This window comes from Gopherus evgoodei, chromosome 18 (assembly GCF_007399415.2).
Source record: "Gopherus evgoodei ecotype Sinaloan lineage chromosome 18, rGopEvg1_v1.p, whole genome shotgun sequence".
NCBI lineage: Eukaryota > Metazoa > Chordata > Testudines > Testudinidae > Gopherus > Gopherus evgoodei.
In genome coordinates, this window is record NC_044339.1 from 15,897,250 (window position 1) to 15,910,171 (window position 12,922).

Sequence of the window (12,922 nt, forward strand, 5' to 3'; positions counted from 1 at the left end):
AGTTTGCCCATCTGTAAAATGGAGACAGTAACGCTTACCCCATCTGTGGAGCGCTTTGAGCTCTCTGGATGGGAAGTGCTGTGTCAGAGTTAGGTTTTACAATGAATTATTCCCTGCTGCAGGTCTGCCCCCAACTCTTGACATTAAACATGGGTTCAAGTGTCACTGAAACGGACTCTGTGTTGTGGTTTGTTCTGCAAACGGGTCTGTAATTCTGCAGGGCCAGTGAGTGTGTTTCTGCACCAGGCTGAGTCAGGCCGAGGTGGCTGTGATGAACGTAAGCTCTGTGAGCACCTCTTCTGGGCATCTCCCACATAGTTGGCACCCTCTGACTTCAACGTTGTCCCTTGTCGGGTGGGATTGTAATGAGGGGGATTCACGTGTCTTCTGCTGCCGGGTCATAGTATACTGGAACGGCTACATCATCCCATCATCCCACACATCAGACCCAAGACAGGTTCATGGGCTAGTCAGCCACTGGCCTCAGGAACCGGGTGCTGCTTCCAGGGAATACATGCAAACAGCAGGCGGGGAGAGTCATTGTGGGGCTCTGGTGACTTCAGGGCATGTTGCCTTCGGGATTTTCAGCTGCAGATGTCTAGATTGAAGAGCCAACGAACACAATCCCACACACGCTTCCCGCCATCCTGTACATTTACCCAGAGCAATGCAGTCCTCCTGCCCCCGTGCTCACGTGTTCTGATGTTCCCGAAACGCTCGTGCCGACACACACGGGCCTCCTGCCAAATACCGGCCCCAACGCACATGCCTGACCCATACGGGCCCCCTGCCAAATACCAGCCCCAACTCACATGCCTGACACGCACGGCTGCCCCCAACACCCTTGACACACTCTGCACCCCTGCTACACACGCCCTGAAACACACACGCACTCTGAGAAACCCCCTGCCACCACAGGATGGGCCCAGATCTAACCTACGCCGAGGATCAACAGTAAAGTGAAGGCACCTAGCAGGAGAACCCTATATCCAGACAAGGGTCCTGGTCCTGAGCCAGCCGGCCTCGGAGCGAAGGGGTGCACAGGGATGAGTTTGTATCCCCGAGATGCTAAACCAGACTGAACTCTCCAAAGAGCTTTAGAAACATCCTAGATGTTCAAGTTGGGAAAGGCCAATAAGGACATGTGGCCTGCTCCCCACAGGTTTTCCCCCAGTGGTGCACTTACATTTGGGACAACACACTAGCATTTCCACCTCGCGTGCAGCATGGCCACTTGGAATTTGATGGGGTAGAATATAGACCCTTCTGTTTCCAAAGCACCCCCTGCCACTGGACTGAAGGAGAATCTCCATTAGCTGTCAGCAGTGTAGGGGGTCTATGACATGCAGTTGAGTAGTTGCCCTCTTGCCCACCTAGTGGGAACGGATTCCCCTCTGGGCAGCTTTCCCTTCCCGTTCTCCTCTGGCGTGACCTCTTTTCTGGGCTGTCAAAGCAGGGGGAAAGGCCCTAGGGGGCTGGCCTGAGCCTGTTCCCTTCCTCCACTCCCACCTCAAAGCCCTTCCTGCTTTTCTATTCCTGGCCCCATGTCTCTCATTCCTGTCCCCCAGCACCCGCTCCCATTCCAGTCCCGGACCCACATGCGTTGCTCTGCCAATGCCTCTCAACCCTGCCCTGCAGCCTGCCCTGGGTTCCCCACGCAGATCTGGCAATGCCCCCTGCCTTGCTCTGCCCTGCTCTTCCAGGGCTGTTTTTCCAATGCCCCTCATCTTTGCCATGCAGAGCCCCACGATTCCAGTCATTGGTCTCCGTAACGGGCAGGCTGCCAGTCTTGTCGAACAATACCCTATTCAGCATTGCCAGCCATTGTGATTTCCTCACAAACCTTGCGATATCTGATGGGGGGGTTGAAGCTCCAGCTCCCAGAGTCCTGTGATTACATGAGAATCTCAGCTTTCATTTGTGGAAAAGGGGGGAGGAAGCGCTGGAAAATCTGAGACACACACACACACACACACACACACACACACACACACACACACACACACACACACACACACACACACACACACTCCATACCAAGGCTCAAAACCCAGAAAGATGATAAAAAGACCTGAAACCTTCTTACTTTAAAAACATTTCCAGATCACTAAGCCAATCTTGTGGTTGTTTGAACTCTTGGGCTGGACAATACTGCTAGGGAATGGATTGTGGTTTCTAGCCACATTTCTCTTCTGAGCTGCAGTCAGCTGAGGGCCCAGGTGTTCAGAGAAGCAAGACTAGCACACTGCAGTTCACACTGCCCAGCGGAAGCATTTTCAGTCCATCTTCCACCGCTTGGTGTTCCAGCCCCCTAAGGATTCATGCAGCGCAGACAGCGTTTTTTGTAATAAGGGTCTGAAGAATTTATTAAGTTCTGAGCCCAGCCCCGCAGCCACGAACAAATAAGCCAGAGAGAAATGCTGCTATCACAGCAGATTCTCCATCATATTCTCTGTCCTCCTCCGCTTCCCCTGAGTGCTCTGTTTAACTAAGCTGTGAAGAGCAATAATGCGACCTTTCTTCTTGGAGGATCTCCCAGAGCTGTGGGCAGTTTATCCAGGGCTCACCCCCCAGTCACTGAAATGTAGACCCCTTTTGGGGGGAGAATGCAGCGGGATCACACAGCAGTCTTTGGGAGATGTGACTAACAACTGGCGTCGCTGAAATCATCAGGGGAATTTAGGTCACTTGGATGGGACTGTGCGGGAACTGACGATACGAGGATCACGCATGGCTGATGGGAGATTTAGTCAGTTGTGGGTTAATGTGAGGCTCGGGCATCGTTACGAGAGACTCCTGCAGGATCCTTGCTCTTTTAGGAGGACATCCCAAGTTTCACCAGCAGTTTCCATGGGTTCATTAACAGCTATGAATGATCTGGATCTGGATTGTGTGTCTCCTCTGGAAGATGCCTCCCAACACAATGCTGGCCCACTGTGCTCAGAACTGACCCAGCAGGAAAGTGTCACCTACTGAACCATCAGTACCTCTTACAACCCACCTTTGCATGGGGGAGGAGGGCATCCAAGTGCTGACCAGTCCCCACCCTATTCAGTGTGGAAGATCTGATGAGCTCCTACCTAAGGTGACACAGCGGTGGCGGTGGCTCTTTGTCGGAGCTGAGCTTTGACCAAGTGCAACCAAATGCAGCTCATGGCCCTGATTGGCTCTTTGTAACAAGCAAAAAATAAATACGCCTAGCGCTCAAGCCACAAAGGTTGGCTCCAGATAGGAATGTCCCTGAAGTTCAGGTGAGCTTTGAGGTTCAGACCCACCTCTAAAGTCTAGAAGCCTGCGAGAGTCTGTACGGTGCCTCCTGGAGTCTCCAGAGCAGCACGCTCCAGCCTGGTTCTCTGGCAGAGTTGGCCGGTGTGTATTCCAGGCTGACAGAGCGGGACTGTGCATTAGGAGCGCACATCCTGCTGGCTTCTGAAAACCCCAGCTCCTGTCTGCAGTGGCCTTAAACACCAGCTGTCCTCCGGCGCCACTCCACAGGGGTTATCAGCAGTGTGTGCAATAATGAGGCCAAAGCGCTGGCGTCCCTCCCATTGTGTCCTGCCCACCAGCCTGAGAAGGGTGAGACGCAGCCGTTAAAACGCCAGCATCCGGGCTACACTAGTGCTCCTGCTGCAGAGCTGCCCTGGCCTTAGTGGAGCCGATCAGAAACAGGACTGCTGGAGCAGGAGCAGGTGGGAACCTCCGAATGGGCAAGAAAGTCTTAAGGACCCCAAAGCAAAGGGACACGTTCAGCGAGTCAAGGGAAGGGCCATAAGCCCCAAATTTTAAACCTGCTTAGCCCCACGGAGGAAACAGGTACAGAGCCTAGGACTGTCTCTGAAACCCCAGGGCGGCATCTAGGCAGCTGCTGAGGGTTGAGCTCTCTGGGTACTGGGAAATGACTCGAGTTTATTTCAGTTGGGCAACTAAAGATTCAGGCCCTCCACCTGATGGAGGATGAATTGTGATCAAGGGAGGCCTGCCTCCATCTCTGCCACCAGGAGCAGATTTCGCTGTTAACACCTGGGTTGGTCACAGAGCTCTGATGCCCACCTGGGATGGCTTCTGGCTGCAACCTTGGAAGCAAGCCAAGAGCCCCCCAGCCAGCTTGGATATCCAGCTGCCCCTCCTGGGAATCTAGAAGTGGCAGCGTCTCCCACCACATTACTTTATTGTCTCTATTTTTTCCAACCTGTCCTTGGTTTTCTTCCAGCCAAACTCAGCCCCAGGAAGTCAGAGGTGCCTCCTCCTGGGTGTCCCGTTCCCTTAGCAGTGACTCTGCCTGTTTCTTCCCAGCTGTTTGTTTCTGGTTCTGGAGTTTGCTCTGCTCTAGGCTAAAACAGTAGGTGTGGCTGGCATGGATGTTTCAGAGCCTCCCTTTGGGGTCCAAACATTGCGCCGGCTGGGAATGCTGAGCACCCAGGAGAAGCCTCTGGCAGTGTGTGAGAACAGGCCAGGAAATGGCCTGTGTGCTGTGCAACAGAGACGCATGTGGGAACAAATCGATTTTATAGGGAGAGATCAGAAGATCGGCAGCTAGGCCTCCTGGGTTTGACTTCTGACTCTGCCACTGCTGCCCGGCGTGACCCTGGGTAAGTCACGGCCCCTCTCTGTGCCTCCATCTGTAAAATGGGGTCCCGCAGGTGAGCACATCTGTAAAGTGCTTTGAGATCGCTGGATGGAAGGTGCTTGAGAAGGGCAAGGTATTCTTATTACCAGCTGAGGAACCAAACTTACTACCTTACCCATTGGAATAGCCCCATAGCACCCCCTGTAGCACAGCCGCAGAACTGGGCCAGGTCCCATCTCCTGACTGGCATGGATGGAATGCTCCCCCAGTCTCCGTGTGGCCCTCCTTGTTGTCTCACTGCCCCTTGGGAGAAGGATGGCAGCACCGGCCTGGGTTGACATCCCCGCCTCACTCCCTCTGGGAGGTCAGCAGCAGCTTTGGCTCCGTACACCCGCTGGCCGTGCTGATTTCCAGGAAGATGAATGTTGTTGGGCATTCTCCCCTTTCTTGTTAGGCAAGGGGCAGCGTGGTCCAGTGGGTAGGGCACCGCGCTGGGCTCTATTCTGGGAGCTGCCAGTGACCTACTGTGGGACTTTCACAAGGGTCCCTGTGCCTCTTTCCTCTACCATCCAGTGTGTGTCTAGCGTCAATACTGTGAGCTCTTTGCCATAGGGACAGTCTCTCCCCATGTGTCTGCACAGTGCCTAGTTCACTGGGGTTCCGAGGTGCCGGTGTAATACCAGGAATAATCATTTCTCTGCCCTCCCTCCCTCCTTGTGTGTGTTTCTTTGCAAAATGTGACTTTAAAAGGAACTTGGCGAGGAGCCTCTGAGAGCAGAGACGCAGCACGAGCCGCTGCCTGGCTCATCGGCCACCGGAGCTGTGCTCTGCATCCTGACTCTTGCCGCCACTGGCTGATTACTGTCCTGGAAGCATGCAGAACATGCCCGTAGAAGGACGGTGCTCGCAGAGGCCGGGCCTGACTCAGTGCCACACGGGCTTTTGCCAAGAGCGGGAGGGTGAGAGGTGCTCGGCAGCGCTGGGATTCGCTCGCTGTTTGGGTGACCCAAGATCCAGTTTACAGCAGCTGCCTGCTTGATTTTAACCCTTCTGCGGAAGGCATGGGTCCCAGGAGCGGTGCTATAGCACAGCTCTTCGCAGGCTGTGGAGCCGCACTTCCGCTTGCAGTGATGGTCCAAACATAACCTCCTACGCTGTGCATGTAGTACCGGGGGGGGGGAGGGGGGCTGTGCATGCAGCACCGGGGCCCTCAGACTTATCTCAGGTGTGAGCCAGGTTTACAGGAGGAATTGTCTCACGAAAACCTCCCCTCCCGTTTGTGATCATGCAAACTCCTCTCTCCCCAGCCTTCATCACACAGTGAGTCCAAACAGCCAAAGCTGTTGACTTCAACAGGCTTTGGAATGAGACCCTTCCATGCACTCCCATTTCTGGGTTAAGTGCTTCCAAATGTCTCCATTAGAAAGGTCTTTAGAGAACCAAATTCTGTTCTTACATTAAAACAATGAGGAGTCCTTGTGGCACCTTAGAGACTAACACATTTATTTGGGCCCAATTTGCTAGTCTCTAAGGTGCCACAAGAACTCATCCTTGTTTTTGCTGATACAGACTAACACGGCTACCCCTCTGAAACCTGTTCTTAAGTTGTCACTACATGGAGTCTGTGGCCATATTAAAGGAACAAGCCTTTGTCTATGTCTGTGTCTCCCTGCTTCACACTCATCTCAGACTCTCAAACTGCTCTGCAGAAATTAAGCTCCACACCCAGCGGATGAGGCAGATCAGTACAACGAATGCTGCTGTGCAGGCAGGGAAAGGGAGGTGCAGAGAGCTGACGTGACTTGCCCAGGCTGGCACTGAGAGACAGTGGCAGGGCCTGGAGTAGAACCCAGGAGTCTTTATGCTAAGTCAGAAAACATAGAAACAAGGGGCCAACCCTGAGGTCCTTACTCTGGCAGATTCCCATTGGAGTGCCTGCATATGGACCTCAGGATCTGACTGAAGATGAGCAAATTCACTGCTACCAGACTCCTGTGGCAAAGGTTGGACTGGGTCACACTATCTCAATAACCTCCTCTCTGTCTCTCTCTCTCTGCCAGGTCTCCAGCCCTTCATTCCAGACTCAGAAGGGGACCTCCTCTTCCTGCTGGACAGCTCTGGCAGTGTCTCCTTCTACGAGTTCTCTAGGGTCAAGGAATTCATCAGGGGCCTCCTGCGACCCTTTACCTTCGGCCCCAGTGACGTCCAGACCAGCATCATCCACATCAGCACTGTGCCCACCATAGAGTTCCCCTTCGACCGGTACTTGTCCAGTGGGGCGGTGCAACAGGCCATCCGGGACATGCAGCAGCTGATGGGGGACACCAACACGGGCAAAGCCCTCTCCTTCGCCAAGGAGAAGTTCTTCACGGATGAAGCTGGCGCCCGGGTGGAGGTGCCCAAGGTGCTGGTGTGGGTGACGGATGGCTTCTCTACTGATGACATCTCCCAGCCCATGCAGCTGCTGAAGGACATGGGGGTCACGGTCTTCATCATCAGCACCGGGCGGGGGAACTACCTGGAGCTTTCGGCAGCTGCCAGCCAGCCTCCTGAGAAGCACTTGTACTTTGTGGACGTGGATGACCTGCCCATCATCACCAAGGAGCTGAGGGACGCCATCATAGGTACCATTCACTGGCCGGCCTGGGGAGAGCTGTTCTAGTTAGCAATGCCCCTTTGGGGTGGGGGAATGGGTGAACGCCAGCCAGTTCCTCAGTTTGGGGAAGCACCCTAGAGTTCAGGTACTTCTGTGGACCACTAGGCTAAGCCCATTTTACTGAATCGCAGCACGTGGCCGGACCTTGCGGCACCTCTTAGAATGCTCAGTTCTGGGGAGGAGTGAAAGTCGAGGTCAGCTGGTATCTCACCCTTGCTCGCTGGCACTGCCGCCTACGCAGATGTTTGCTATGGGGTGATGGCACGCTGCCCCCCAAGTGGGCTCAGCAGCCGCAGAAGAGATTGAATCTGGGGGTCCGTGTCATAAAGCAGGAGGCTCTGCTGCCTGAGGTAAAAGAACCAGCTCTGCTGGTCGAGGCTGTAACAGGCTCCTCAACCTCGACATGAGGTCCAGCCTCCACTAGCGCCACGCCGAGTGGGTTGCCATGACAAAGGCCAGATTCTCAAAGGAATTTAGGTGCCTAACTGTTCAGCTAGGGGCTGTCAAAGTTAGACTCAGGACTCAGTTTGTCAGCCCACTCTGTTTTATTAGCACAGCGCTCGGCTAATAACACCCAGCTAATGTGAGCCCCATGCAAGACACAAACTATCTTATTTATACAGATAAAAGGGCGAGCACTTAACAAGATAACAAAGGAAGCAGAATCTGATAAGTTTACCTGGGCTAGGCAGGCATAGCTTATTTCCTTGCTATTACCGATCTTCTGTTAATGTTTCGCCATTAGCACCCTTGTTTATGCCTAATGTTTCTTTTCCTGGTACCTGTATTTCAACATTTCTTATTTCTGCTTAAAGGTGCATACAACATTTCTTTAATCCATTCTTATTTTTACAATATATTTCATTCTACTTTCACAGGGCTGAGGGGGATTTTCTAAAGTGCCTAAACTGGCTAGGCACTAAACCAACAGCAGTTAGGAGCTTAACCTGCTTCTGTGCTCGTAGAAATCCTGCCAGGTGCAGGTCTGCATCATTAGGTGCCTAATACCTTTGAAAATCTGACCCTAGTGCTCCGTGCTTTGAAGATAAGAAGGCCCCTGCTCTCAGGAGCTGGCAGGGTACGAATTCCCCTAGACATTGCATCGCTGCTGTGTGGGGTAGATTGGCTTCCCCATCCTTTGCTAGCAGAGGTCAGGACTGTAGTGTGGGTTGATGGGGAGACCTCCTATTGACCCAGGACAGCTGCGGCATTGATCTTGCTTGTCCAGGAATGACCCCAGGCCTTGAGGAGGTTGGGGGTAGAGTGGGGACAAATTCTTGTCTTCCCTTTGGGGACAATCCCACAAGGTCTTGCAGCTGTAACATCTCCTTGCACGCTACAACAGAAACAAGCCAGGGTCTGTTCCCTTCTGCGGGCTGGGGGCAGTTAGCTGTGTTCGCGTCGTAATGATTTGCTGGGTGGTGGAGAAGAGAGGGGAACTCAGACACGAGTTGTCTGAATTCCTTTGAACCCCCCCCAGATTTGGAAATGAATCATCACTGGCATCATTACTGGCTTCCCTTGCAAGTCAAGACAGGCAGGAAAATGCACCAAACTCAAGAACTATCCTTCTGTCTCCACGGGTTAATGGTTACCCAGGGAACTCGGAGCAGAGCAGGAGGTTTAGCTGTAGAAAATAAAGGTTAGGATTTTCAAGAGGTAGGTGCCCAAATCCCTTTGAAACATAAGGGAATATTAGTGCCTATTTCTCTGAGGCACCCTAGTAAATTCCAGCCAAAAAGATTACCTGGCTGCCCAGTAAGCCTGGTGTAACAATTTGTTCTTTAGAATGTAAACACACCAGTCCAGGCTACATCTAGGTGGTGGTGTGAGCTCTTGAGAGGCATGCGTTAGTGCAAGCTAAGATTTTCCAAGTTGTATCCCACCTCCGCCACTGACTCCCTCTGTGACACTTGGTAAGTCACTTAATTTCCCTGAGTTAGTTTCTCCCTCTGTAAGACAGGGATAACACCGGCTTGCCTTAGAAGATTACTGAGTTCATAAAGCAGCCGGAGGCCATAAAGCATGAAGCGACTCTGTAGAACTCAACAATAGGGCTGTAAATTACCGTGGGTTCATTCTAAATGGACGGTGAACATTTTCAAAAAAATTTTAAACAAACATTTCAAAGACGTCAAGCGGCTCGAAGCTGTCCCATCAAAACAAAGGAGAATAATCACAAGCACCCACGGCATGCACAGAATAAACCCAGTGCTGATAGAACTGTTGGCAGGGTCGACTCACTTCACGCTTACTCTGTGGAACAGAGCTAACCTAACGTGGCTGCGTGTATCCGTGGAGGCTGGCATTCACCAAAGGATCAAAGTCCTGCCCTGAGGCCACCTGGCATGCTGCCCTCTTAATAATCATTAAACGTGGTTCCTAGTGGGATTCCAGCAATGGAAATTGTGACCCAGAGTTTTGCACCTCATAGGCTGGTGTTGTAACATCCTATAGGAGATAACCAAGGGGAATGATCTATAGCACAATTTTGGCTAGCACAGTCCTCGGAAGAAAATCCTGGCCAGACTAGTCAAGGTTAGCATGTTGGCAGCAAGCTAGTTTGCTGCGAGTGTGGCTGTGGAACTGGAGTCATTGGTAAGAGTGGAAGGCCGAAGGTGCGTTAGATTTTCACGGTCAGCCTTTGCAAAGTGGCCGGGAGAGAGACCAAGGCAGCCAAAAGCCACGTGCGCAGTGCTGGAGGGAGACAGCCTTGCCAAAGCAAAGGGGAACGCCTTGTGCTCGTTCGCACGTCCTTACCTACAACTCTCGTCCTCCACGCAGCTTTTCAGTGCCATTGCTCCGAGTGTTGCCTGCGCTTGCAAAGCTGGGGCCTGGCCCAAGCCTCCTAGGATTCTAGGATTTCTTGGGAAGCGGAGCCAGTTCCTCTGGCCCTACGAGGTGCTCCAGTCGCTTTCTGGAGACAGTTTTTCTGCTGAGGGGAGACTGGTTAGACCTCGGTGTGGAGGAGCCAATTAACCCTTTCCATGGTCTCCTATTGACACAGCAATTTTGTCACTAAAGAAAAGCCCACATTTAGAAAACTGAGGATGAAAAATTCATACATTATAACTAAAAAAAAGAAACGAAAACTAACCACATCTGCAGAGTAGCTGGGTGACAAGCCGGGGCTTCCCCCTCCCCTCCAGTTGGGGGATCAAGGAGCACGTACTATGTATATCGCAGCCATGGCTGGAATGTGCAAGGTGCTGGACAAACCCCAGCTGGCAAATGGGCTGCAGCAGCCCAGAAGCGGGGGGGAGAGGGAGTCATTGCCAGCTCCTAGCACACACCAATCAGAAGTGAGGTCCCTCCAGGATCTGGCGTGAAGATCACGAGATTGTCAGCAATAATACGTGCTGTGTTCCTTTGCCTTCTGGCTTGCAGGCGGCTGGCTTGCACTCAGGCCAAGCTTTGCTCTGCATTAGTGAGGTCTAGAAATTTTTTTTTTAATGAATCCAGGATTCTCCCCTATGCCCAAGACTCCAGGAGCTGGGGCTTTAAGACAAATACCAACTACCTCGATAAAATTGTGAGATTGCCACGAGCGGGCCTTGGTGCAGACCCCTTCGCCTTCCTTTCCCCAGAGCTGCGGGTTCCATGCTGTGCATGCACAAAGCACATATGCCATGGGAAGCAAGGGAGGGCAGCTGGCATGCAGTGCAGGGAGGCCGTTCCAAGCCAGCGGGCAGCATGGGAAAAGGCCTGGAGCTGGCATTATTATCATCATTATCCCGTCCTCATCTCTTGAAACAAGATAGAGTGTTAAAAGGCCTTTTGTAGGTGCACAAATGAGCTTTGTAATGAAATTGGCCAGTTTCCTCCCTCCACCCCTGTCTAGGAAGGGGCTGGGTTTCATCTCCACTCATTGCTGTATGCCCGCAGGATGGGCCTGGCTCCCATGCAGCAGCTGCCTCGTGTGAACGTGAGCATGGGAACAACCCACAAAGGGAGTAAATCAGAGGGGCCACGCCTCTTCTCTGAGCTGCATTAGCCTTTCTCTCCTCTTTGCTCCCTTCAGAAGCATCTCTTTGCTTTTAAAGATTTGCTCACAGATCTAAGCAGGCAACTAATACACCAAAGCTGTTTGGTCCAGGAGTCATTCTGGAGTTGTAGATCCAAACCAACAAGAAAGGCAGTGCTGAGTGAGTGAGAGAAGGGGAATAGACTCGTGTTCGAGACATATGGGGGCTCCCCCCTGCTGGTTTCTAATCCTGCCTCTGTGAAAAAGTGACAGCAGCTCCCTGCCTCAGTTTCCCTCCGCATACAGTGGGTATGATAATATGAACTGACCTGCAGTGAGGGGTGCTGGGAAGGTCGGTGAAAGTAAATGGCTCGACGGACTGTTGGCCTGGTTCTGATCTGCCCTGCTCTGGTGTCAGTCGAGAGTAGCCCTGTTGAAGTCAGTGGAGCTGTGACAGTGTAAAACTCTTGTAAGCGAGAGGAGATTGACCAGGGCAACTGTCTCCTCTGTAGTTACTTCATTCCACCCCCATCTCCCTGGCCTTCTCCAGTCTAGGGGGGCTGTTGGGCACCCTTTCTAAACTGTCCTCCGTTGCTTTAAATCCGCAATCGCTTGCATTTGCTTTCCTGCTTGAATTGACGGGACCTAAATCTGTCACCCCCTAGTCAATGTGCCGCTCTCCTCTGGCCAGAAGACAGATGCTGTCCATGCTGCCCATCCACAGCAAAGATATAAAGGGTTGATCCTGCTCCTTTCGCCAGGTCAAATCATCACAGCCTGGAACGGGCACCAGGGAAATACCTGCGACAGACAGATGGACGCAGGGAAAACAAATCGGATCTTGGGGAAATGGCTGAGCAACGTAGTGCAGGGGATGAGGCTGCTTCTTATAGACAGTGGCTTTGAAATACACCGGACCAGATGGACCAGGGTCCAATCTAATATGGCAGTGCCTGGTTCTACAGTGTAACCTTCCTGACTTCCAGTGGGTTACTCTACGTACACCAGCGCAGGTGAGAAGAGTGGCACATGATTAAGCTGCTAGTGTCCCCTTAAAATGGTGAGAAACACGCACCTATTCTCAAGGTACTGTAGTTGGGGGAGAGAGTCTGGCTCTATTCTCCAAGGGATGGACCTGAGATGCAATCAAAGAATTCCTGTGGGGTGACGTGTGGGTCTCTCCCTGCTCACGTCTGATCGGTGGCTGTGCTCTGTAGAAACTGACATCACCCTTTGGCACCTTCTCCACTGCAGGATCCTACTTGCAGAGTAGCAATAAAAACTGCAGCCGGTTCCAGCACAGGCACAGGGGGAGCAGCACGTCTGTGAGCTCCAGCAACTTACGGCGAAGGCTCCCTGTCAGGGACCTGGGGACATTGTGTAGTCAAGGAACACGATTTTCCAATCTGATCAAGAACAGCACCCACTGTGCTCGGAAGATGTGAGGCTCTACCCTCGACGGGCAGAATTCAGTCTGTTCTAACCTGCGTGCGTTTGTTAAAATGGACAACGACTGGCCATTCTGTTTGAAATCAAACTTTGGGAGCCTGATCCTATTAGCACCTAGTGTTTTCCAAACCAGTGCCTCGGAGCACTTCACAGCGGTTGGTAGGTATCCATACCCCAGATAGGAATACTGAGGCACAGAGCTGAAGGGATTTGTCCAGGATCACAGCTGAGCCGGTGGTGGAGATGGTAATATCAGAACAATAGTGAATACCTAACTCCTATGCAG

The 12,922-nt window shown here is 52.4% G+C and overlaps 1 protein-coding gene across 1 annotated transcript in view; it reads left to right on the forward strand.

The window, feature by feature from the left end:
- VWA1 (von Willebrand factor A domain containing 1) overlaps positions 1 to 12,922 on the forward strand; it is a 31,111-nt gene that overhangs the window by 7,044 nt on the left and 11,145 nt on the right. The window contains exon 2 of the mRNA XM_030537709.1: positions 6,628 to 7,191. Coding sequence (XP_030393569.1) covers positions 6,628 to 7,191 — 564 coding nt within the window. The remainder of the gene's footprint in view (positions 1 to 6,627; positions 7,192 to 12,922) is intronic.